The sequence below is a fragment of the Chelonoidis abingdonii genome, chromosome 6 (assembly GCF_003597395.2).
Source record: "Chelonoidis abingdonii isolate Lonesome George chromosome 6, CheloAbing_2.0, whole genome shotgun sequence".
Classification (NCBI taxonomy): Eukaryota; Metazoa; Chordata; order Testudines; family Testudinidae; genus Chelonoidis; species Chelonoidis abingdonii.
This window is the reverse complement of record NC_133774.1, coordinates 13,767,181-13,794,293: the sequence shown is the minus strand read 5'-3', so window position 1 is coordinate 13,794,293 and position 27,113 is coordinate 13,767,181. Positions and strand designations below refer to the sequence as shown.

General features: G+C 43.2%; 1 protein-coding gene across 1 annotated transcript in view; it reads left to right on the top strand.

Annotated features, from left to right (window-relative positions):
- LOXHD1 (lipoxygenase homology PLAT domains 1) overlaps window positions 1-27,113 on the top strand; it is a 297,238-nt gene that overhangs the window by 83,884 nt on the left and 186,241 nt on the right. Inside the window, exons 7-9 of the mRNA XM_075066837.1 lie at window positions 4,422-4,536; window positions 18,938-19,018; window positions 19,954-20,138. Coding sequence (XP_074922938.1) covers window positions 4,422-4,536; window positions 18,938-19,018; window positions 19,954-20,138 — 381 coding nt within the window. The remainder of the gene's footprint in view (window positions 1-4,421; window positions 4,537-18,937; window positions 19,019-19,953; window positions 20,139-27,113) is intronic.

Genomic DNA, 27,113 nt, shown 5'->3' with positions numbered 1-27,113 from the left:
TTAATGACGACGTCGTGTGAACGGATACAGCGTTAAATCGGTATATCGGCCATTAAACCGATTTAAAGTCGCAGTGTAGACCTGGCCTGAGAGTATCAATTCAGGACAAATTGATTAGAGCAGGATGGTCACAGCCCAAGGCTAGGGGTCCTTCACTACTCAGGCACGCCAAACCAGCCAAACAGAGAGGACTTCAGTTTTATCCACTGGCTAACTAGAAATCGTACAAGCAATTCCCTCAGATACTCCAGTTCCCTTATATCATCACCAGTACCACTTCTTATGGGGATGAATGGTTATGAAACCCAATATCTCAGTAAAAGAGAAAAGGTTCTTCCAATCCCAAAGGACCAGCCCCACCCTTAGGTCAATATACAAATCAGATCTTCCCCACAAATCATGCTGCTGCCAATCCTTTAGAATCTAAAATCTAAAGGTTTATTCATAAAAAGAAAGAAACAAATATAGATGAGAGTTAAAATTGGTTAAATGGAATCAAATACATACAACCATTTCAGAGTTCTTGGTTCAGGCTTATAGCAGTGGTGGAGTAAACTGCAGGCTCAAATCAAGTCTCTGGAGTACATCTACAGATTGAGTCCTTTGTTCAGAGCTTCAGTTTCTAGCAAAGTTCCTCCAGAGGGCAGAAGCAGGATTGAAGACAAAATGGAGGGGATTCCAGAGCCTTTTATATCCTCTGCCATGTGGAAGGATACAGCTTTGTTCTTGCTGTGGAAAACCACAGCAGGAAGATGGAGTTTGGAGTCACATGGGCAGGTCACATGTCCATGCCTGACTCAGATTTTTACAGGTAGGGCAGCCATTGCTCACATGCTGCCTTGAACATTTCCAGGAAAGCTCACAAGGTCCTTTGTCAGTTAAGCCTTTCTTGATTGGGCACTTAATCTGAAGAGTCCCTTCTCAATAAGCTGACCAAATGCTTCACTGGTGCTACTTAGAATCAAACACATTGAGATACAACTACATAGCCAATATTCATAACTTCAAATACAAAAATGATACTCACATACAGACAGCATAATTATAATGAGCAAATTACAGCCTTTTCATAGACACCTTACTTGATCTCTGTTGTACAAAATTTGGTGCAACTATAGGACCATGATCTATATGGTCACAGTTCATATCAATAACATCACACCCACCCCTGTGGAAAATTTTCCCCTTTTTTCCCACAGATGATATGCACACAGCAGACAGCTAATACAGTGGGGATGGTCTCTTTGCTAAGGTCCATCCTTGTTAGTAAACTTCTCCAGAGCCCTTTCAAATGACCACAGGCACATTCAACCACCATTCTGCACTTGCTGAGCTTATAGTTGAACCATTCTTTACTGCTGTCCAGATGTCCAATGTATGGCTTCATGAACCATGGGAGCAAGGGGTAGGTTGGGCCCCCCAGGATAACTATAGGTATCTCAATGTCATCAATATTCATTTTGTGGTCTGGAAAGAAAGTCCCAGATTGCAGCATTTTGAACAGACCTGAGTTCCTAAAGATGCACATGTCATGAACCTTTCCTGACCATCCTATGTTGTTGTTGGTGAAATGCCCCCTGTGATTCACCAGCACTTGCAACCCCATTGAGAAGTGTCCCTTTTGGTTTATGTACTTTTTGCCAAAGTGGTCTGGTGCCAAGATGGGGATATGCATGCCATCTATTGCCCCACTGCGATTAGGAAACCTCATCATGGCAAAACTATCCACTATGTCCCACACATTTCCCAGACTCACTGCCCTTCGTAGCACAAGTCGATTAATGACCCTACACACTTGGAGCACAGCAGCTGCCATGGTTGATTTACCTACTTCAAATTCATTTCCCACTGACCAGTAACTGTCTGGCATTGCAAGCTTCCAAATAGTGATCGCCACTGGCTTCTCCACTGTCAGAGCAGCTCTCGCTTTTGTGCTGCTGAACTGCAGGGCAGGGGAAAGCACTGCACAAAGTTCCTGGAAGGTGGCCTTCTGCATTCAAAAATTCTGCAGCCACTGCTCATCATCCTATACCTGCAAAATGATGCGGTCCCACCAGTCAGTGTTTGTTTCACGGGACCAGAAATGACGCTGAACAGAGTGGAACTATGAATTGTTTTTTTCAATGGCTTGCAGCAGGCTGCTTGCAGGACACTGGTATGTTCTGTGTGGTGGACCCTACTTCAGCTCTGGAAATACTTCAGGAGAAGGTGCAAGGTGTTTGAGATGCTCACAGCAAGAGTGCACAACTGAGCAGCCTCCATGCTTCTGGGGTTATGGCATAGGTGTGACGGTTTTAAGGTGCAAAAACCACTGGGTTGTTTGCCATTGAGCACAGTGCATCATGTGATGCCAGTGTTCCCATTCTCCCCTGCGACAATGTTTTGGTTCCATGAGGAATTGCACAAACTACCCAAAACATAGCAATGCAAACTACGCAAAGCAAAGCAATGCATCATGGGAAGCAATGCAAACTACCCAAAGCAAAGCAATGCAGTTGCACTTTGGGATAGCTTCCCATGATGCATTGCTTTGTGCATCGATGCAGGCACTGCTAGTGAGGACACACTCCATCGAGACAATGAGCATGGTGTGGCCATGCACAATTGACTTAATTAATTCAGAGGCTTGAGGTTGAATTAGATAAGTCAACTTAATTTTGTAGTGTAGACAAGCCCAGAGGTCATAGAATTTCATCCAGTTACCCCTGCATTAAGCCCACTAACTATTGTTTTACTAAAGCATCTCTTTCAGAAAGGCATCCCGGTCTTGATCTGAAATCTGCAAGAGATGAAGAATCCAGTTCCAATGGTTAATCATCTTCACTGTTAAAAATTTGTCTTACTGAACTTGTTTGGCTTTAACTTCCATCTGTTAGTTCTTGTTATGCTTTTCTCTGCTTGGTTAAATAGCCCTTTAATACACCCTTCATTTTCTCCCCATGATGGTACTTACACACCATAAGCAAGTTCTCTTCATCTTCTTTTTGATAAACTAAACAGATTGAGCTCCTTAAGTCTCTCTCACTATAAGGCTTTTTTTCCCTGCCTTCAGATCATTTTTGTGGCTCTTCTCTGCACCTTCTCCAGTTTTTTTAACATTGTTTTTAAAATGTGGATACAAGAACTGGATGCAGCATTCCAGTATCAGTCTTAGCAATGCTGTAAAGAGGTAAAATCACCTCTCTACTCCTGCTCACTACTCCCCTGTTTACACATCCAAGCATCACACTAGCCCTTTTGGTTACAGCACTGCTCTGGGAACTTCTGAACTGTAAGTCCTCTATAACTGCTAAGCACTTTTCAGAGTTACTGATTTCCAGGATACAATCCTTTTTTCCCCCATAGGTATGAGCTGCATTTTTTGTTACTAGATGCATTTTCTTGTATTTAAACTTGTTTTCTTTGAATGGGTCCAGCTTACCAAATGACCCAGATCATTCTGTATGGCCACCCTGTCTTCACCATTCTTTAACATTTACACTTCAATGTGATCTACAAAACAAGTCAAATTTGAACTTCCTAGCTTTATTTGTTTCTCAGTTAGCCTTATGCAAATATTTCATTGGAACAAATAAGGAAGAGTACATTGCTTTGACACATGCATAAATCAAAAATACTTCAACCAATTTTGCTCAAACATTAATTACAAATTTACCTTTGGGCTTAGACCAAGTATGGAACACTTCAGCCATGAAAGAGTTTGTCTGAGGATGTTATAAGCAGTTGGAAAAGTGGCAGTAGAAGGAATTTATAACTCAACCTAGTGGGTGCTTTTTTTTAACTTGACATGATATATAATATGGCAAAGGTTTTCAAACATGGCTACCTAAGATAAAGCTCCTAAATCCAAGGCTCTAAGAGTGGAATTTGTAAAGCACTAAGTGACTTAGAAGTACACCTCTACCTCGATATAACGCTGTCCTCGGGAGCCAAAAAATCTTACCACATTATAGGTGAAACCGCGTTATATCAAACTTGCTTTGATCTGCCGAAGCACGCAGCCCCCTCCCCCGGAGCGCTGTTTTACCACGTTATATCCGAATTCATATTATATCAGGTTGCGTTATATCGAGGCAGAGGTGTATAAGTCCCTTCACTTAGGTATTTTTGAAAATCCAAGGAGTCTAATTTTAGGTACCTATTTTTTTAAAAAATATTGTTATATAAATAACATACATTAAAAATATGTACACACATGCATGGATATGCACACAGAGGCTTATTTTGTTTGAATTAACTCTGTCCTGCCCAATTCCAATCTGAGTAAATTTCATCTGTCTACATAAATATCCACAACAATTTTAGTTGGGTAAATTCTAACTTGTAGCGTTAAGCAGTGGTTGTTTTCCACCCCACAGATGGATACATTTCAGTAGTGGGTGAAGTGATCTGTGAGTAATTTTTCTTTTCTTCTCCAACAGTTTATGAGGTGGTGACTGTGACAGGAGATGTACGAGGAGCAGGAACTGACGCCAATGTCTTTGTTACTCTCTTTGGAGAATTTGGGATCACACCGAAGACTCATCTTACCAGCAAGTGAGTATTAGAGAGAATTGTATAATCCTAAGGGCCACTCTGCATTCAATAATTTGTATTGCTTTTGTTGAAACATAATAGTATTTTGCTGATAGATGCAGATGGAACATAGCCTAAATATATGCAGATTTTGTAAGGAAAATGCAGATTCATACTGTTGGATATTTCTCACTCCAATGCCCGACAAACCCTCATGTGTAAAGATGTTCTGCAGACCATACTTGTAAGGTCCAACCTTGCAATTTGCTGAACAGTCTCATTTCCCAAGAAGTTAGATTGGAGTGGAGAGCGCTCATTGCCTTGCAGGTCTGGGCCCTGTATGCCTTGGGCGCCTACATCTCTTTCACGGACAGTTCTGTACATCCGCCATGGTAACACCTGTAGGGTTCTTGGTACATCCTGACTTTTTCATCACAGTATTGAAATGAAAGGTCAATATTTTCTCACCTGGGTGCCTAAAGTTAGGCTCTTGACTCCATATATGGTCACTTGTGTATGTAGTCTGTTTTTCAGAACTGCTGACCACCCACAACTTCCAGAGAAATCATTGGACGCTGCGTGTGCTCAGCACCCAGGGCAGAAAACATTGGCCTGTGCTGTTGAAAGTTATGGTCCTGAACATTTGTATGGGGCATGGAATGTAAAGAGTTAATGCCCTGGCCTAGAGCTAAAGGCCAGCTGTCTGGAACCAGTGCAAATAAGAGTTAGTGGATGAGGAAGGTATGGGCCAGACATTCCTCTAGTGTAAATCCATTGATTTTGATGGAGCTGTGCCAGTGGACACCAGCTGAATGTGTAGATCTGCACATAAAGGAGACGTTTCAGAACACTGTGAATTTTTTGAAAAACAACTGTTTCTGCTTTATGGGGCCTGGCACTAGGCTGTGGAAGGTTGAAACTCATTATTGGAAAAAGCTAAGAACAGTCAGGGAAACCACTGCAGGGGTCTTCACCGACATTATTAACTTGCAGTTAAAAAAACAGCATGTGCAGCTTTCCTTATGGCACAGCAGACTTGTGAGACTAGAAATATGCCTGGCTTTCCCTGGTCCTGTTCATAATATCCATTTTTTGCCCACTGGCTCTCTTTCACAGAGGAGAGAGCAATCCAATGTAATGGGCACTTCACTGATACCCTATAGGCTGCTGAAAAAGCTCTTTGACTAATTTGAGTTTTATTACATAAGCATCTGAGGGCAGGGTTTGAAATCTGTGTCACTAATGTAGGCATGTACAGTTCTGTGCACATGGTTGCATGTGCAAAATTGCTCCCACCCATGGAGAGTCTATTTTTTGAAAAACTATTCTACAAATTCTTCTTATTAGTAGCAGTATTTATTATTTGTATTACTCAGTCTCTCAAATTAAGAATGAGTCCTTTGTGTGAGGCTTTGTACAAGTGTGATGGCTGTCATCTTGGCCAGCACAAGGGGCTGAACCAGGAATATCCAAGGTAATAGCATGAGCTGCTACAGTTTGAGCTAAGGACCCAGAGCCCTCTAACTTATCCAGTAACAGACTCATATCATTCGTGGATTAACCCAGACAAGAATCTGTAACATACATTCACCAGTGGGTTACACAAGTGCAGTGACAGTCCTTGCCCCAGAGAGCTTACACGCTGAATAGATAACACAAATAGTAGAGGAAACTGAGGCACGGGGTGTTGAAGTGACTTACAGTGGCTGAGTTGCAAATAGAACCCAGAATTCCTGCCTTCCAATCTAGCGCCTTATTCACCAGATCATATTTTTTTGAAGCTAAATATCAGGGCAAGGGATAGCTCAGTGGTTTGAACATTAGCCTGCTAGACCCAGGATTGTGAGTTCAATCCTTGAGGAGACCATTTAGGGAAGTGCGGTAAAAATCTGTCTGGGGATTGGACTAGCTGAGGTCCCTTCTGATTCTGTGATAATTTTGATTTTAAAACCCAAGAGAAACCATGCTCTGTTTGCCCCTTTTGAAAATTATTGACTCTGAGGAGAGAAAATCTTTTTGATTTTTTGAGCATTTCACTTGATTTGGAGTTCACAGTGCTCCAGCTGAGATTCCACTCAGTCCAATTACTTGACAGAGCTATGCTTTATCTGGATCTGCTCAGACTAACGTGCTGATAACAAAATTGTCTGCAATATTAAAATATTATTGCTCAATAGTTTCTAATTTCCCCTTTGGCAGAACAATGTTTTAACAGAAAAAATATTCATTTCCCTTACCTGTAGGATCTAAAGGGGATTATTCGTTTTATCTTTCATTATGCTTGCTAGTTTAGTTTTGTTGCAAATGTGTTTCAGAAAATACTAAACCTCTGTTAATGTCATACGGTAACTTCACATTTTCTCCGTTTCTACAGCACCGACAAGAGGTACCTGAAGCTATTTTAAATTTTATCCTCAAAAGAGCTTCTCTTCCCAGTGAAGCAACTCAAACATGAGACTCTGTAAAGAAAAATGATATGGGAATGGTAACGAAAATACATGAAATTTCAGACCTGTTTGCCATATTTGCTATTTCTGAAATCACTACTCACAGAGGTGTTTTGTTTTGACTATTCCAGCCATCATTAGCAACAGCAGTGAGAACTTCCTGTGTATGTATTTATCTAAACCCCCTGATACATCATCTGTCTTATCCTTAGATCTCAAAGCACTTTCCAAGGGAGGTATCATTTTCCCCATTTTACAAGAGAGGCTACAAGGTGACTTGCCCAAGCTCACAGAGCTGGTGAATGGCAGAAGTGGGAACAGAACCCAGTTCTCCTGACTCCCCATCTGCTGTCCTACCCATTGAACGCCACTTGCTCTCCCATTACAGCACTCCTATCTGCCTTATGGTAATTGGTAAGGCCATTAAAGGCATCTGTTTTACAGTGAGTTCTCTCCTGGTCAGCTTTTATGTGAGAATAGGTATGTCCTTAGGGTATGTCTGCAGAGCAGTTAAAGACCCGTGCTGGCTGGCCCATGTCAGCTCACTCGGGCTTGTGCTGTGGGGCTGTAAAATAGCTGTGTAGATGTTTGGGTTTGGGCTGGATCCCAAGATCTGGGATCCCAAGAGGGGAGGGTCCCAGAGCCCAAGCTCCAGCCCAAGCCTGAATGTTTACACTTCAATTTTGCAGCCCAACCTCTGAGAGCCTGAGTCAGCTGACTTGGGCCAGCCAAGGGTCCTTAATTACTGTATAGACATACAGTATGCCATACTGTATAAGGCATACCCTTAGTTGCACTGAAATGTTGTTCTGCTGGTGGCCTTGGAAAGAATCCAAAACACACTTTAAAGGGCATGCAGTATTTTTTTTAAAGAGGAAGTGAAGATATCCCAATAAAAATGCTGGCTATTTTTAAATCCGTGGTGACCTTAAATGATTTACAAGTTGTATAAGTCTTCGCTGACACTCTAGTTAATGATTTTTCCTTCCAGAAGCATTAGGTGTATTTCTCTGAATGAAAGAAAGAAGAGATGGTGGTGGTTTTACTCTATGATTGGCATAAGTATGACTGTTCAAAAACACTGTGATGGTGTCTAGCATTATCAACTTCATCCTTGTTATAGAGGAAAGCAGAGGGCTAAGATGGCTGGAAATGAGAATGAGAGTCATAGCAAACAAACCTTTTGGATTCTGAGGCATCTTAAAATTTAGTCCCCTGGGAGATAATCATTTCTATCCTGACTACAGTTTTCCACTCATGGTTTCGTAAATGACAGCTAAAATTTCCAGCACCTATAAGCAAATGCTTACAGAATTGTGGTAGTTTATTAGGCAAAAACAAGAGGAAATTATTCCAGATATAGGTTGCTGTTGTACTGTTTAATTGATTAATCTTTTCTCCCAGATATGAAATGAGCAATGGAGTAGCCAGACTGCCCCTAAATGTTTTACTCAACTTTGTGAATATGGCAAAAGGATGGAATCTCATGCATCTTCCAACTAGGAGTTTATATAGAGCTCACTGATGAAATGACTGCAAATGCATGACATTTTATACATGTTTGTTTTATGACATAGATGATATGATAAAAAGATAAAATACCATGCATTTCCTAATGGAGGTACTACCATTTCAGCTTCTCGTTAGCACAGGGGTGGGGGTTTTTTGTGATTGTGTGCTGGTAGTGAAATACATGACATTTCAGACCTTTTTGTCATGCACACATGCCTGCAAAGTAAAATTATGAGAAGACATGACAAGGTGATGAAATATCATGTGTTTTTAAGATTTTGTCCAACAATAAGTTAATTGTAAAAACCTACATGAATTATCATACTGACTTGTCATAAAAAACATGAATTCTGGAAATGGAAGCTTCCAGAATCTTTCCAGTATAATGAAAGAGAAGGTTTTTGATCCCATTAAGTAAGATTAAGTCATATCTACGGTCTTCAATATACTGGGCCAAATTCTTTTTTCTCCTGCAGCTCTTTTGCACGTCTTTTCCAGCACAAACCAGGTGTAGAGCTGGTGGATCTGATATAAGGAAAATTTGCAGGTGGCAAGGAGTGAGTGTCATGGCTTTATGCTGCTAGCATCAGAGCCCCACCATAGTAGGTCATGGCTAGGGTAATGGTCATAACACTGATGTGCTCTGGCTGCTGTGGGCAGCTGGGAGAAGGCTGGAGTAACGTTGAGGCTGGGTAGTTCGCACAGCCCCCAACCATGCTCAGAACCAAAGAGCAGAAGGCCACTTTGCTTCCCAAGTGGGGTCCTGCACTCAGCGCAGCTCAGTCAGACCCAAGCACAAGGTAGGGTGACCAGATGTCCCGATTATATAAGGACAGTCCTGATATCGGGGCTTTTTCATATATAGGCACCTATTACCCCCCACACCCTGTCTTGATTTTTCACATTTGCTATCTGGTCACCCTAGCACAAGGCCACTGTAAAAAGTTTGTCTTTTCATGGGTTTCATAGTGTGTTTGCACGCTGACTCTGACTAGACCCAGATTCAGAGTCTAGTCAGACTCTGCCTTGCCTCACAGAATTATGGCAGTTCTCCTGCCTTTGTCACCCCCCATAGCTGTTCTGCAGGTGTTCTCTGTTCCCAGGGGAGTCCTCTGCAGCAGGGGTAGAATTCTGAAGATCCTCCACTAATTTTTCCTGTCCTTAGCCACCTTTGCCCAAGATTCGTTGCATTGTGGCCTCTACAGCTCTTGGACTGAGGGTGATGGAATGGGATAGACTAAATAAATCACATCATTAGGGTAGCAATGCTGCTACCACTAAGTGTTTTACACCCCAGTGTTTAGCTAGCTATGTTGTTTTTGTTCATTAAATTACAATCTCACAGTTACCCAGTCCTATTTATGACAAGTGGAATATATATTCATGTATTTTTTTCTAAAATAAATGAATTTAAAAAATGGTTTAACAATTACTGAAACTTGAAGCAAAGGTGAAAGAACTGTTCCTGGCTAGGAGCAGATTAGTAAGTGATAGCTGGGTTGTTGTAATATTGAGATTGAAGGTACTGTGGATTGATTTAGTTTTTTTCAAACATGCTGCAGTTTTTGAATTGGCAAACTCTTCTACCTGGTCTTGAATTACCTTCACACAAGGCTTTTCTGATTCACAATCCAGTCAAATAAAGATGAATTCAGGATTATCTACACATTGGGCCAGATCCTCAGTTGATGTAAATCTCTATAGCTCTACTGAAGTCAATGGAGCTATACTGAATTAAATTAGCAGACGATCTGGGGCGAAACCTTACTCCCATTGAAGTCCATGGAAATGTGGCCATTAACTTCAATTCGGCCAGGATTTTACTTTTGGTTTTTATTTAATAATTATAAAATAAATCAATAAATGTAAGGAAGGGAAGACAGTTAACTTCAGTAAATACATTAACCTAGAAAATGTTATCCAAGGTTTTTCTTAAAATAAGAAAAATCAGTCTATTTTGCATGGCCCATGAAAAGCACAGCTAGAACAATTCTCCAATTTCCAGCAGGCTTAGAAACACTTGTGCAAGAAAAGGGCCTTGACTGACACATTTTTCTTTTAATGGCTCAAATTGTGCTGTCATTCACACTAGTGCAATTCCATTGCATTCAGTAGAGTTGATGAGGTGCTGCAGATTAATACTGGTGTAAATGACAACACAGTCTGGAGTTATATATTTCATATTTTTTTAAAAAGGGCATTCTTGCTCTTTCACCCACAACTTTTTGTTAATCAATAGTCATTGTTATACGCCAAAAACTACATGAAAAAAATATTAAGGTTGTGAAGTCTAGTACTCAAAAATTAGGAAATGCCAGATTTCAAGTTACGTATGCAACCTTAAGTTAATCCCTCTTCTCCATATGCATTATGATGATGTCTTTACTTCAGTAAGCAACACCTGGGAGCTGCAATTGCAGGGAAGGTCTTGCTCAGGCCCTGAATTCCTGGGCAGATTCTCAGTACAGATAGACTCTTTGAAGAATTCAGCAGCTAAATTCTAAGAAGTTTCTACTGAGCATGTGCAAACAGATTTTTCAAAAGTTTATAAATGTGGCCAAAATAGTGTGTGTTCTCATGGGAATAACATAATACATATCACTGATGTAAAGGGGAACACTCTTCCAAATTTCAATTCTCTACTCTAAAGCATGGAAGTGGTAGAGCTTCTTAATAAAACATTTGCAAGAATATTTTCAACATGGCATTTTTCTGTAATCTCATTCTCAGAAATTACTGAAGCATGCTGAAACATTCAAAAAACAATTCAGCCTGAAGCTAATAGCTGTCTTAGGAAATTTTGTCTCAGCTGATGAAAGTATGGCAAAGTTGTGAGAACTGAAAACAGGGCCTTATAATGGGAAATGTTGAGCAACCTTGAGTATAGGTCCTAAATTTCTACAGCAAATAACCGATATACAAAATACATAACAAGAACATCACCATTAACCTCTCGTTGGTCTTAAAAGTATTTAAATCATGACTTAAAGTGACACATAAATGTCTTATATATTTGTACAGTTTATTCATTCGTTTCAGAACAATATCAGCCTAAAAAGTCACATTACATATTACAATAACAACCTTAACTCTGACCCACAAGACATACATTGAAAGAGCTCATAAGCTTGCGCTGTGGGTCAAAGTTAAGGTTATTGGAACATGTAATATGAACTTTCAATCATTGGGTTTTCACACATCACTACTGTTAAATGAAGGTATAGGCTGCAAGGGTGATAGAACATTTATTTGTTACCTTATGTCATCATTTCCATGTTTTTGAGGTTTAGGTATAAATCAATCACATTTTTGTGTGGCAGTTAGCACCAGCAGTCAATTACAACACTTGACTTGCTGGCACTCTTGCTTTGGCCTTTAGCCTCTGCCAATTACTTTCAGCACCTGCGCCAACTGCTGCAGCCATATATAGAACATATTTGGCAGCTGAGACTTAAGGGCTGAATTCTTGCATTAGCTTTTCTAGCATAGGCAGCTAAGGCATTGAACTGGCTTCTTAAATGGATTGTTGGCAAGTCCTCTGTTGGCTGTAAAACAATTTCTGAGCTATCATAGATTTAGCCTAATGCTGGGCTGTCATGTCCTACTGGACACCATCTCTGTGTTCTCACACACTTTGATTGCACAGAATTACATCTTTGTAAGTGTGACCATTACATCATCGTGCAGAAGCCAGGCAGCAGGGTTTTCATGCTTTGTTTAAACACTTTGCTTGGCCCCTGCCATCTGATGACAGATTATTCCCAGCAAACAGGAAATAATGTCCTTGTCATATGGATGCTTGTCAGGAGCAAGGGAAGCTCCCTAAAAGAGGGGTGGCCACTGGCGCCCGAACCGTGGCCCTACCTCTGCGTCACCTCTTTTCCCCTAGCCCCCATCCTCACGCCATCCCTTTCCCTGAGGAACGGTCCCCACACAACCTCTTCTCCCTAAGACCTCGCCTCCACTCACTCCTCTCTGCCCCTTCTCCCCGTTTCTCACCCTTACAGCCGGTGAAAAGTGATGGGGCCATTCCCCCACCCCCGCCCCCATTCTGGCACCCCTGATGCTTGTACTGGGTGTACTTTCTCAGCTGCCACCTTTCCCATCTGGGGTGTCTTTTGATGTTTGTCTGCCATATGCAGTCCTTTCTACAGGTTACTGATTTAGCATCATTTTATCAGCAGAATGACAACAGGTTATAGTGGATCACAAACTAAATATGAGTCAACAATGTAATATTGTTGCAAGAGAAGTGAACATCATTCTGGGATGCAATACCAGGAGTGTTGTAAACTTGGAAGTTTCTCTCTCTCACCAACAAAATATATTACCTCACTCACCTTGTCTCTCTAAAAGGTTTGATGACAGATTTGAAGGCCAAAACATCTGGATTATTCATCTCTCATGGAAGGACAATAGTTACCTTGGTTTAGGGTGCATCCACACTAGGAGAAAAGGGGCTCTCTTACCACATCTTAGCTAACATATGGTAAAATCCTGCTGTGGACAAGGCAGTTTGTAGTTTTCACACGGAAGTCAAAGAAAACAATAGGTTAGAGCCTATGGCTTATCCCCACCAGCTAGCTCATGTAAGAACTATACTGTATTGTGCCTTGTCCACAGTAGGTTTTTACCAAATTAGCTAACACATGTTATAAAAACACCTTTTTTTTTCATAGAAAAGGGCTGAGACATGATCTGTATCACCTACAGTACCTTCTAGAGTCATTTCTACTAGAGGTTCTTCTAAAACATCAATAGCAGCTATAACAAACAAATCACAATCAGAGTTAACAAGACTAACAGAGTTACTGCTAAGATACTAAGAAGATCTCTGTGCTAATCCTGCGGAGCAACTCTTTAATTTATCCCCAATTTATATCTTTAGTAATAAGAATACTATGGACTTCAATTCAGCCTTTCCTCCATGATCTCAGAGTGCTTTTACAGATTATTCTATGAAGGTGTGCAAGACGAGGGGGAGAAGGGAGGGTTCCTGATGTATTCAAAATACATTGTCAGGTAAAATGTGCATCAGAAATATAGTTTATTTTATCATTAATCCACTGATTTTTGCCTTTCTTTCAGAGCTAACATCATTCAGTCTGCTACATTAACAGTAAAGACTTTTGGTCCTTTTCCTATACCTACCTACTTTAGCAATAGGTAGTAATGTCTGTATGTTCCTAGAGGCTAAGCTTTGCAAAGGATTGTTATTAGCTGATTAAATAGGGAAAACAATTTCCCACAAATGTCCAAAATTTCAATTTCTTATGTGAATTTTGATTAGGCAATAATCTCAGGTGTTTCATCTTTGCTTCCCACACACATTAAAACACTTGAGATGTGTACTAGTTCTGAAGGTGAATTTTGAATTGTATATTTGACTGTAAAATTTGCAATTTTCACTATGTTAATTAGTAGCAGATCACAGGGTATTGTTTCTGTGTCCTAACTGGGTGGTTTATATAATTAATCCTGTCAAGGTTCCTTCCTCACTCTGAACTCTAGGGTACAGATGAGGGGACCTGCATGAGAACCTCTAAGCTTAACTACCACCCCCAGACTATTTACTGGGTTGTGACAGGCCATAAACATTTACAAATGGGTCCTGAGCCCAAAAGGTTGAGAACCACTGCTCTAGTCTGACCTTCTATGTGAGAGAGGCCACTGGACTTCTCTGAATGAATTCCTGTTTGTTTGCTTTGGATAACAAATGTATCTGAGAATTTCATACTCTACTCAGTGAAATTAGTTGCATACACTATCAATTGTGAATTATTCACTCTGCTTTAGTTTTTATACTGTTACCCACTGTATTCAGGGCCAGCTCCAGGAACCAGCCGAGCAAGCTGGTGCTTGGGGCGGCAGATTCCAAGGGGCGGCATTCTGCCCAATCCTTTTATTTATTTATTTATTGCACTTCGCTGCTTCTGCCGCCCCTGCAGGTTTTTTTCTTTTTGGTTTGCTGCTCCTGCCGCCCTGTAGGGGGTGGCGGTGCGGAGGAGGGGAGCTGCTGGGAGCCTGCAGCGAGCCCGGCACGGCAGCCCATGTCCCTCCCTGCCCGCCCACCAGAGCGGTGCGGAGCCCTCCTGGCAGGTGGCGCGGCGGGAGGAGCAGCATGGTGAGCGCCCCCTTAAGGAAACCCTGGCCGTCCCCCTTCTTTCCCCCCTTCTCCGCTAGCTGGGGTGTGCAGTCCGCTCCCTGGGGTCTGCAGGGCTGGGAGTCCCCCTGCACCTGCCGCCCTGCAGGTATTTTTTTTCTTTTTTGTTTTTTCTTCCCTTCGCTGCTCTGGCCAGCTGGGCAGTTTGTTTCACACACGCTCCCCAGTCACTCCGAGCAGCCGGCAGGGTTCACGCCCTCCCCCCCTTCGCTGCTCCAGCTGGCAGGTTTGTTTCACGCCCCCCGCCCCCACTTCGCTGCTCCGGCAGGCAGGTTTGTTCCCCCCCCACTCCTTTGCTGCTCTGGCCCCCGCGCAGGTTTTTTTTTTTTTTTTTTGCTTGGGGCCGCAAAAAAGCCAGAGCCGGCCCTGACTGTATTACGCCTTAGTGCTGTTAAATTCAATCCACAACTTCCAGATCATTTCTAGAAATGTGAAATAAAACCCAGCCTGAAACCTAGCTCCATAGTCCCCTACCCTGGTATCCAAGCCAAAGTGAATTAATGTTTCAAGAGAAATTATGCAAGGTGCCATGTCAAATACTTTGCTAATGTCTAATCATGTCTAAAACCTCCAAGCTTTGGGTCTCAGAAATCTGGAGCTGCATTTTAAAGTCAAATTTTTCTCTGCTTTAGTTATCACTAGAGAGCTTGGTAATTACAGTCCCCCATGACTACATTATCTTATAGTATCAAACTCCTTAGTGATAATAGGTCCAGGAATTTTCTGTTGTCACTTCCAGTCTTGATGGGTCTGTAGCAGAGGCCCACAATAATTTCTCCTTTACTTTTTATTTTTTGTAACTTTATACAAACTAGTTCACTAGTTGGAATTTCCCCCTCACTGTCTTTAAGCAACTCTAATAAGTACAACATTATTTGTTTTTTCCTAAGCATTCAATTTCAGTTCTTTGATGCTATGCAATCAGTTCAAGGGCTGGGAGACTTTAAATGCTCATTGAATTCCACCCACAGTTTAACAATTACATTTTCCAGCAGTTTGTCTCCTGTGCCACATACAGTTCCAAATCCCTTCACAAGCACCTTCAAGACAAGTGATGCATACACTCTGAAACCATTTGAGACAGTGAACGCAGACACATGCTCTTTGCTGTTTAAACATCGAGTTTTCGTTCTGCATCTTGAAACTTCAGTATCGTGCTTGTGTCACAAACATAGTGAAATCACATGTAAAGTTAATACCAGCAGTATTCAGACATTTAGTGTAGGGTAACCAGATGTCCCGATTTTATAGGGACAGTCCCGATTTTTGGATCTTTTTTCTTATATAGGGCCCTATTACCTGTCCCGATTTTTCACATTTGGTGTCTGGTCACCCTAATTTCGTGTTGTCACATGAATGCTGTAAATCAGCAGCAATTCAAATTAGTCTGCTAAAAGCTTTTGGACAATTAACTGCAGTTGATACTTTTACATAATTGCTGTAGTACGTTGGGAATCTGCAGCACCATACTGATCTCCAGAGCATGAGCAGGAAGATGCTGCTGTCATTACAATGTTCACTCACCCCTGACAAACTAATTGTCTTGCACTTGCTGACTGTTTTCAGTTTGACAGCCAAGCAGCGGTTGAGGGAAGCTCTGCTGGGTTTAATTGTCTCTTGCCATAGTGTTCTGGCAAGGTTAACTCTTTTAGCCTCTTTATGTAGCAACAATGGTCTAGCACAATATGCTCAGTATTGGTACTGGGGGTGAAAGCTACACATGTATTTGCAGAATACGAAACAGACAACCTTTAAACACTGGCACGCAGACACCCTAAAGTGGCGAGAGAAAAGATCGGAGCAAAACTGGATGCTATTGCTCAGATTATTCGTATTCATTGACTTTCTGAGAACAAGTTGCTTGTCACTGCAACATTGCTATGGTGATGTGCTGTAGTTTTTTGTTTTCAGATAGGATGACTGCTTTTTGGTGTATACGTTCATTAGTATTACAGTGGAACCTAGAGTCCCAAATCTCGACTGGGGCTGCATTGTGTTAGGCGCTGCACAAACCAAGCAACAGACGGTGCCTGAAGCCAGACAAAGTGTGCATGGAGAATACAGAGACACAGAAGGATGAATTGACTTGTTCAAGCCACATCAAGGTCACTGGGAGAGTGGGAAATGCAACCTGGATACCCTGACTCTCAGTGATCTAGCCACTGGACCATGCTGCCCTTAACCTACTGTCACAATTTCAGGGCACTTGAATCTCTCCTCCGTGGCCAGCAAGGGCATCCACTTTCAGCTTCCATCTCCCAGCCGTCACCGCTGTTGGGTGAGAGCCACATCTCTCTCACTCCTGACTGGGGTTCTTGGAACCACTTGGCTCCTACCTACTCTGTGATATTTGCAACAAGCCAGACTGCTTAAACAGGCCAGGACCTGCACTTTACTTTCTCTGCAAGGGCTATCAAGAGTGTATTGCTTGAAGTTATAAGTTTCCACACAGCACATTTACTCTCAAGCAGTGGTGGATTAGCCACTGGGCCCACAGGGTCCATGCCCAGGACCCCAGCCATCTGGGGGGCCCTGGAAAAAATCTGCCACCAGGTGGCAGAAGCCTGGAGCCCCAATCATAGGGCAGGGGAAGCCCCCCCAGTGGTCTCCAACCCCATACCTGGCAGCAGTCCTAAGACCAGGAAAGCACCCCCAGCAGCTCCAAACCCCATGCATAGCAATAGTTGCGGGATGGGGAAGCCCCCCCTAGTGGTTCCAAACCCCATCCCCAGCAGTAGCTGTGGGACAGGGAAAGCCCCCCCCCCCGCCCCCCTGTGGCTCCTGACCCTGTCCCCAGCAGAAGCTTCAGGGTGGCAGGGGAAGCTGCTGTGCGTGACCTTGTGCTCCGGCAGAAACGCTGGGCAGGCAGGGTGGGAGAAGCCAAGCACCCCGACCCTGGTCCCCCACAGAAGCGAAGGGGTTGGTGGGGGAAGCCCAAGCTCCCAGGCCCCCGCTGTGGCTCTGGGACTGGAGGAGCTCTCACTCCCCACTGCACCCTGAGCCCAGAGCTTCTCCAGTCTTGGGGCTGCAGCGGGGGGTGGGGATGGGGCAGAAATGAGCACAAAGAGTTGTGGGGCTGCAGTGTGGGGAGGAGGCAGAATACAATGAAGCCTATCAAAGCTATTGCAGGAAATTGCCTTATCTGTCACACATACCTCTGTCAAATGCTTAGCACTTTACAAATAAAGAAGAAGAAATAGTCCCTGTCTCTCACACATTGCAATCTAGTTCTGGGGAGGTGGTACAGGAACTGAACAGTGGTCATTTTTTTTATGGTCTTGGCATGTCAGAAGAAGCAGGGGGAAAGGAATCTATGACCCAGCCATGCCGTCTTTTATCTGTGCTTGAGCTCCAGAATTGAACCGCCAGCCTCAGAGCGATGCTTTGGGCCATGGAGCCCCTTTAAAACGCAACCCTTGTTCTGTTGCTGAAGAACACGCTCCTCTTGTGGTGATGTAGGGGATGTGCTGAGAAAGCAGAAGGAAACCTTTGGAAGAGGGAGCAGCTTCTGCAGGTATGGAGCAGAGAAATGAGCTGAGCTTCTGTCAGCCAACAGACAGGAAGGTCCAAAGTGCCTGTTTCACTGATGCTATTTAACTTGTGTAGTCATCCAGGCCAAAACAAATTCTGTGACAAAGTCTACCATTCTGAATTTGCACTTCACACTGGTCTGAATGAAAGCACAAGGTGCAAGGCGACAGAAAACCATGCCCTAAGCCTTTGCCCAGAGATTCTGTAGTTTAGTACCTATTCAGGTAGTTTTAGATGAATTCAAGAACAGGAGAAGAGATATTGTAAAAAAAAAAAAAAATTTAAAAATAGCCTGGAATTTTAAAGATGAATGGCTCAATGTAAAAATGTCCTCACTGAAAATTGTTTTCTGTTACCTCTGAAAGCCATCAGCAGGGTAGCAAACCACTCATTACTGCAGCTCTTTTCTATGCTGGTGATTGTTTAATAGGTGAAAGGTTTTTTTTAGCTGATATAGAATATGACCCAAGGTTTGCATCCATTTGGGCCAACATTGCATTTCTTCCCAAGTTGGTGTGTTGAAGAGGTTGGTGTTGGAGAGTGTTCCTACAGACCTGTCAAGATATTAGCATGGAAAAGTTATTAAAAAAAAATCCCAGTACATTCAGACCTTTTCACAGGAATGAGGATATTGAAAAATAGGTTTATCCAATAACAGAAATGAGGATCCTTCATTCTTAAACTCTGATCCTTGATGGGTCTGTGATGATGTATTTGCTGACATAGTAACGATTTTCTTAATGTGTTTTTTGGTATATGTATATTACAGGAGTAGAACTGCCTTTGAGAGAGGTAAAACAGATGTGTTCCGAATAAAAACCAACAATGTTGGACAAATAAAGAAGATAAGGTATCGTGTAATATTGTCACTGCTATATACAGGACATCAAGATGCCGGGGTCAAGCTCTCAGCCCTGGCTGGAGCTCAGAACCTGGAGCCCCTCCCCTGTTCTGCCCAAGGCCCTACCCCTGGCCCCACCCCATTCCTTCCCTTCCTCCTTGCCTCTCCCCCTGTTCCACCCCTTCCCCCACAGCCTCCACTCTGCCTCTTCCCTCCAAGGCCCCGTCCACTGCTTGTTCCTCTCCCCTACCCCGCTGCAGCCCTGAGACCGGAAAAGCTCTGTGCTCCAGAGCCATGGTGGGGAGTGAGAGCTCCTCCAGCCCTGGGGCCATGGCAGCGGGAGATTTATCAGGGCCCTCTGAATCTGCTATTGCTTCCTACCGGTGCAGTGTTTGGGGAGGCTTAGTCTTTCCTAGCCTCCATTATGTGCTGCCCGTGAACACTGTATCCAATAAGTTGATTCAATCACTTGAGGTTCAGCCCTCTGCTTTATAGACCAGTAAACCCAACAGAATACGAGCTCGTGTCACCAGGAGTTCTTGGCAGACTCCACAGTTCTCTGCTGTATAGGAGCAGTCTCCTCATGTACCAGTTGCAGCACTTGGCCCAGCCACCTCTCTGTCAGATTTGAAGTGGCATTGTGAACGTGCAGCCACAGCAATGCTCTGGACCACTCTGGCAGCAGCTATACTGATTTAGTATGGGACTGCTGCTTAAAAGTGACCAGGCCATGGTTCCTTCTTGGCCCTGTGTCCTGTGGAACTTTGAACAAGTGCAAAAACCTACAGGGGACATTTGCCACCCCCATCCTCCCCAATCGGTGCCCCTGCTCTTACCTTGCCTAATATAAAAAGGGCCACTGAATCAATGTGCTAGTTGTTGTCAAAAATCACACCAACCAGTCCAAACTCTTGGATATATTTTGTTCCTTCTTTGTGCTGTAGAATTGAGCATGACAACACAGGAATGAACGCAAGCTGGTTCTTGGACCGGGTAGTAGTAACTGACATGAACAGGCCTTACCTCCGTTTTTACTTTTCTTGCAACAACTGGCTGAGCAAGGATGAGGGCAATGGACTTTATGTCAGAGATCTGATTGGCAGCCTAAACCCCATGGATGTGCCCAAAGGTAAGTGTTTCCAGAGAAGCTGGATGATGTGGTTCATTGTCCGTAGAAGAGCAAGTGTAGCCCAGTCTAATTACACATCATTGGAAGAAAGATGGTCACAATTCTGGCCATGAATATGAAGTGTTCCCAAATTCTGGTAGCATTCTACAAGCAGCCTTTCTATAGACTCCAACCTCTTCTTTGTAACTCTGCACCAATTCTGGGATGCCTGGAGCAGAATGTGAATGATATTGTTTAATTGGTGCCTATTTTTCAGAATGTTTTAAGTTAATGATGTTGAAATGAGGCCAGCACAGCTTGCAAACCCGACAGGTACGGCCAACCTGACATCAGGGTGTATGCTGGGGAGTGACATACAGTGTAAGAAACATGAATAGGGATCTGATCTGGGACCAAGATATGAAAGTTGAACCTGCGGACTAACCTGCAGGTTGTGTGTGTCAGTGGCTCACCTCCAGCTGCCAATGAGCAACCTCAGGTTGAACTTCCCCTGCCCGCTCTGAATATGCCAGTACAGTCTAGATTTGGGCAAGGAGATTGAACTAGCCTCTCCTCCTTAGACTGGTGTTGAGGGAAGGGCAAAGGCACATTGGTTGGGCTGTGGGCGGGGGAAGCTTGTGCTTCTGTTACATACCAAACGTCTTCAGCGGATAAGTAATGGACTTCTTGCTCCAATGCTGCCAGTCGGGCCTTTGTGCCTCAGTTTCCACATATGTAAAATTGGGATAATACTTACTCCACCTTCATAAAGTGCTTTGAGATCCTCCAGTGATAGGTGCTTGGCAGGGGGTATGTGAACCCCACACTGGCTGGGAGGGGTTAATGAGCTGCTGCGAGCTCAGTCAGCCTCACTCCTTCAGCTGCTTGAGCTGTCAGGCTTGGAGTGGGTCGTTGAAAGGAGAGAGCCTGGGGATGGACAGTGGAGGAGAGCAGGCTGACAGCCATGTGAGAAGCCTGCCTGGGGAGCTGATTAGCAGACTTCAGACAGCCACAGCCTCCCTGCGGTAGGGTAGGTCTGACACCAGCTGTTAGTCTGAGGTTTACCAGGTGGTGGGTGTTAAGGCAAGCTGCTGCAGCTGGGGTCTGCCTGAAAGGAAGGGGGCTGAAAACTGAGCCCAGCAGGGCTGAAGGTTCTTTTGGTTTGGGGGTATGTTGAACCTTGCCTTGGGACATGTCTACACTGCAGCTGGGCGCCTACCAGCCTGGGTAGACAGACTTGAGCTAGCACATTAAGAACAGCAGTACAGACACTAGGGCTCTGGCACAGACTTGGGTTGGCTGCCTGAGCTCAAACCCAGGGATCAGGTGGGCTCAAGAGCCTGAGCTGCTGCCTGAGCCATAATGACCACACAGATATTTTTAGCACACTAGCTCGAGCCCCACTAGCGTGAGTCTGGCCACCTGGGCTGAGTGGCTCAGTCTCAGGTGCAGTGTTGAAGTCTCTGAGTGATTGGGCAGGAGGGCTAAGCAGATCCATAACTGATGTGCACTGAAGAGTCCATTGGGGAAACTGATGCAGGGCTTCTGCAGTGCCACACCATGCCTTGAGGGGCATGCAGGGATGGCACCTCCCACATAGTGCTAAGTGCAAATTATTATTGTTCTTATGGTGGCTAGAGTTTCATCAGAAGTGACCTGATGGAGATAATATATTCTTCCTATTACTAATGCCATAACACAGATTGTTCTTGCCCTGTGTTCTTAAGCAGTTTTGTCCTTCTAATGAGTTATGTCCTTCTAAGGGAGGTTTTCATGCATGAAAGAAATATGAAATATCCTTTAATACTCATAAATGAGTAAAAATACATGTGGGAGCCATTTATAAGAGCAGGACCCTGCAGGATCTGAATGAGACAATGTCTGGAGGCACTCAGCCAAAAATCCACCCAGTGACTACATACCTCCCGTTGTGATTGTGTGCTCTGATATGTTTTGCTGCTTCTATATTCCATTTAGTCTGTGAACTAGAAGAGTTCCTGATACTTTAGAGCAGGGGTAGGCAACCTATGGCACGTGTGCCGAAGATGGCACACGAGCTGATTTTCAGTGGCACTCACACTGCCTGGATCCTGGCCACCGGTTTGGGGGGCTCTGCATTTTAATTTAATTTTAAATGAAGCATCTTAAACATTTTAAAAACCTTATTTACTTTACATACAACAATAGTTTAGTTATGTATTATAGACTTATGGAAAGAGACCTTCTAAAAACGTTCAAATGTATTACTGGCACACGAAACCTTAAATTAGAGTGAATAAATGAAGACTCGGCACACCACATCTGAAAGGTTGCTGACCCCTGCTTTAGCGGGATGGGGGGAGGTAGCATATGATTCAAAGCAGTGCTCAATCAAAGAGAGATCCCGCAAGGGCAAGCAAACAGCCCAAACTATTTTTCAGTGGTTCCTTTACATGACACAACTGTTTCTTTGAATCCAGTATTGTTCCTTTTTGGGGTGGCTGATTCAAATTTAAATGTGTGATTTCCTGAACCATCTTCAAAGGCCCGTCTCTCTGCTTAGGTGGATGTACACAATCACGAGGGATGGAAAAGGCTCACGGACCAGACCCTCAGCTGGTGTAACTCAACATTGCGCCACTGATTTCAGTGGAGTTATCTTGATTTTCACCATATGATGATGATGTCCCATGTGCTTATCAGTCTAATGAAGTGGTTTCATATTCTGTACTGGCCAATGACACCGTGCTTGGTGCTGTGCATACAGAATGGGTGTAAAGAACATGATTGCTGTCCCAAGGAACTTGCACAGGTACAAGGAAAGAGGCAGTAGAAATTTCTACAGAAACGTTTGCCATCATGTCATCTATTTAGCTTATTTTATCTGCTAGAAAATCTTCCTTTGAAATTTTGCAACCTGTAAACAACACAATTGTCCAGATGAACCTGGGGAGTTGGATCTAATCCAGAGATGAGAGTGAAATGAGAGAAGGATTGGACGCCTTCCAGGCACTAGCTATGAATTTGTAACAGAAGAGGACTAGCTCTTAGGTTGCAATTCCCCTTGAACCATAATTAATGAAAGAGAAGCATTCACAGGGTGCTGAGGTGAACTGTCAACCAGTCAAACATTAATGTAAATTTATCTGAATTCATTTAGCTCCATCTGAACCATGAAGGTCTGAAATGAGATTGTGATGTGATTGTTCTTGTACACGCAAGCTGTTTGCCCTAAGAGTCTTTTTTTTTTTTTAATCTCAAAAGGATGAAACAGAGACATTTAATCCTGGCTCACTGGCATCATCCTGACTACTAGGCAAATGAATAATTATGTGCACAGGTGATTGTGTGTGTGTAGCTAAAGATTAGTTATTCCCGACGAAAGCCATGTTCTGATTGGCAGAGTACAAGATAGGAATTCTTGTCTCTGATGAATTTCCCAGTCCTTCTGTTATTGTTCTTGTATCATTTTTTCCCTCTTGGGAGCTTTCAATCCTTCTTTGTGAACATTCTAGGCACAGATGCTGGAGACAGGTTTTCCTTACCCTTCTCTCCACCTACAACTGCAGTAGTGACCTGATAAATTCTCCTGTGGCATATAGACTCTCATCCTCCCTTTTTCTCCACGCCCTTGCACACACCATATTCATCTGGCTATCTCCTATGATCTTTCTCTGGAGGTTTCCCTCACCTTTCACTATTGATGGTTTATTTTTCAGTCCTGAAATACACAGGTGACTGCTAAGAAGTGCAGGTTTTCTGTCACTTGTCTAAGAGCTGGACTGTAGGAAACAATGGGGAGACTTTCGTGATTTTTGCAGAATTTCAGTGTTTTTCTGTAGAGCATTCACCTTTCAACAGCCTCTCTACTCTGTATACAGCCTGACTATAAACACACTAGTTTTCACTTGCAGAGGTATTTATTCTGGATTGACTTCACCCCTGTGCATCATCCTGTTAAGTCACACTTAACCCCTCAGAACAGGGATTTAAGTAGAGCCACAGGCTTTCTGCACGGGGCTAGGAGAGGGGAATTTCACCCTCTCTCTTACAAAATCAGAATTCCAGCCAGAGTGCAGTGGATCTACAGAGCTGCCATTTCCTTGATACTGTGCTGAGCAGCTGCACCTCCCAGATTCATAAGTGCCAACATCCACTTTCTTTTGTTTGTATCGATTTAAGCATTGTAAGATCTTTAAAATCTTTCTTTCAAAGTAAGTCCTTACCTGTGTTACTAACAGACTATGAAAATCTGAAGGATTATAACAAATCAAATGTTTATGCTCTGTGTTTATTTGCTGTGTTCCACTCAGCTTGAACAATGAAGAGACGAGTCAGCTTCTAGTTAGTTTTTGACTTCTGGTTCTCATGCACTAGCAAATTCTGCCGGGTTCCGGTTATAAATCCCTACAAGCACCAGTATAAGAACCTGGATAGACAGATTGAAATGACTGTTATGATGGAAATGAGGGTTTCAAAAAGATTAAACAGTTTCTGTTAGCAGTAGGCTTTTAAAAACTTAAACAAAACGTAAAAACTCCGACGACCTCCCCCTAAACCTTGAGCCTGAACCACCTGATAGAGTCATTTGAAAGTGGGGCAGTTAGAGAATCAGATCAGACCAAGTAAAATAGTTATTGCAATTCTGCCCCCCCCCATTTACATAGCCTCTTTTGTTCCTTGTGCTCCCCGCTATCGTCTCACCTCACTCTTTCCTTCAACTATTTGTCTCGTTCTTGGCTTAATACCTTTTGCCTTGTCACCCCTGATGCTTCCATCAGTTTCCCTATTGTGACGGGTTCCCCCAGGGGTGCCACTTGGAACTGGGGTACCACTGAGACCCCCAACCCACCAGTAGGGTACCACTGAGATGGGTTCTCCCTGGGGTGCCACCTGGAACTGGGGCACCACTGAGAACTGGGCTCCCTCTCACACTGTACTGCTGTGACAAGCTGCAAAGCCTGCACTTTCGCCAACATATATACAGGTAGGGACATACCCCGCTGCAGTTACATTTAGGCTCTCTGACCAGCCCCTACATAAAAAGGCTACAGCTAGGGTAGCTCCTAGCTTCTCAGGCACACACCCCCTCTGGAGTGTAAACCCACAATTATATCGTCTTGTGCTGCACAGGGAACTGTACAGTGTAAGCTCATAAAATTTGCCCCCTCCCTCAATGTTGAGAGGAATATTCAACAGCCTTTTGCTCCTGAGCTAAGATTTCCCACACACTTCACTCCAACTTACTGGTTTGGATAAAGCAAAAACAAGTTTATTAACTACAAAAGATAGATTTTATGTGATTGTAAGTGATAGCAAACAGATCAAAGCCAGATTAACTAGCAAATAAACAAAAAATGCAAACTAATCTTAATATACCAAATAGATTGGAAATGAATAGCAGATTCTCAACCAGAGATGAGACAAGCAGTCTGCAGATTCTGAAGGGGCAATCTGCACTTGCTTTTCTCATTGGAATACCCAGATTTTTCATTCACAGGCTAGAAATCCCTTTAGCCTGGATCCAGCACTTCTCCTGGTTCAGTCTTTGTTCCTCCAGTGTTTCCAGGAGTCTTCCTGTGTGGAGAGTAAAGAACACCAGATGATGTCACTCCAGGCCTTATATAGCTTTTGCATATGGCGGGAACCCTTTGTTCCCAAAGCTTGGTTCCCAGACCAATCTGTGGAAAAACACTGACATCCCAAGATAGAGTCTAGAGACATGTGGTCTCATTACATGTCCTTGTAGAGTCAATACTTGGAGGCTGTTTATAGCATTCCCAGGAAGGCTCACCAGGTGGGAGATAAGTTCTCCTAAGGCTTATTGTTTTTAACTAATGGACCGTTGCCCGGAATAGGCCCTTCCCCACCCACTATCTGGACTGAAAGCATCTTGTCTAGTGGGCATTACCCAGGTATTGGGTACATGGGAAATACAGATACATAGCCAATATTCATAACTTCAGATACAAAAATGATACATTCATACAAATAGGATAATCATGTTCAGCAAACTATAACTTTTCCAATGACCCCTCACATGGCATAGCTTGCATAAAATACATCATAATTATGCTGTAATCATATCGTCATAATATCACTATGAAAAATATGGGGTGCTGTGTCACACCAAACACCATCTCTCTTTCCCCAGATTCTTCCTTAAGACCCATTTCTTTCACACAAATGTTCCATAACTGGAAAATCTGATCTCTAGGATTGGGGCATTCATGTGCCAGAAGGCTAAGTGACCTTGAGTGAAATCCTGGCCTCACCGGAGCCAATGGGGGTTTTGCCATTCACTTCAATTTGGCTAATTTACACCTTGTCTTCATGGCCTGACCAAAACCTACTAAGGTCAAGGGAGTCTTTCCATTGATGTCAGTAGTCTTTGATCAGAGCCTTTGTGTGTGTGTTTATAGCACTGCAAGGCCTTGCTGTGTTTTCTCTATGGCAGAAGGTTGAATTGTGGTGGGAACTGGATTGAGAGAGAGTTGGTGAGTTTGGAAGGGTTGTTGGCTCAGTCATCAAGACAACTGGAGGCTAATGTATATTTTAAAAACTGATCTGTAGAAGCACTTCAAGCTTTGGAGGGGGCCATTTTAAAAAAAATCTAACTAAATAAAAATGAACAATAAAGATGGTTAAAAATGCGACCAAAATCCATATTTTTACTCCATATACATTTTATTGAAAAATGTGGGCAAAGTTTCAAAAAAGCAATGATCAGTTTAAATAATAAAAAACAGAGATTCTCAAAAGGTGTTAGTAGTAACAGTGATAGCTCAGTGACTGTATTTATTGGTCTGATGATGAGGGATCATCTGAAGTTCCCTGCTGAATGACCTGAGTTCCTGCGGCCTGGTCTACACTACAGAGTTAGGTCGACATAAGGCAGCTTACATTGGCCTAACTATGGAAGTGTCTACACTTTTCCACTCTCGCAAACATAACTGCCCCACTATGCCGACTGACCTACACCTCCTTGAGTGGAGTAGAGTTGAGGTAAATGTGGTT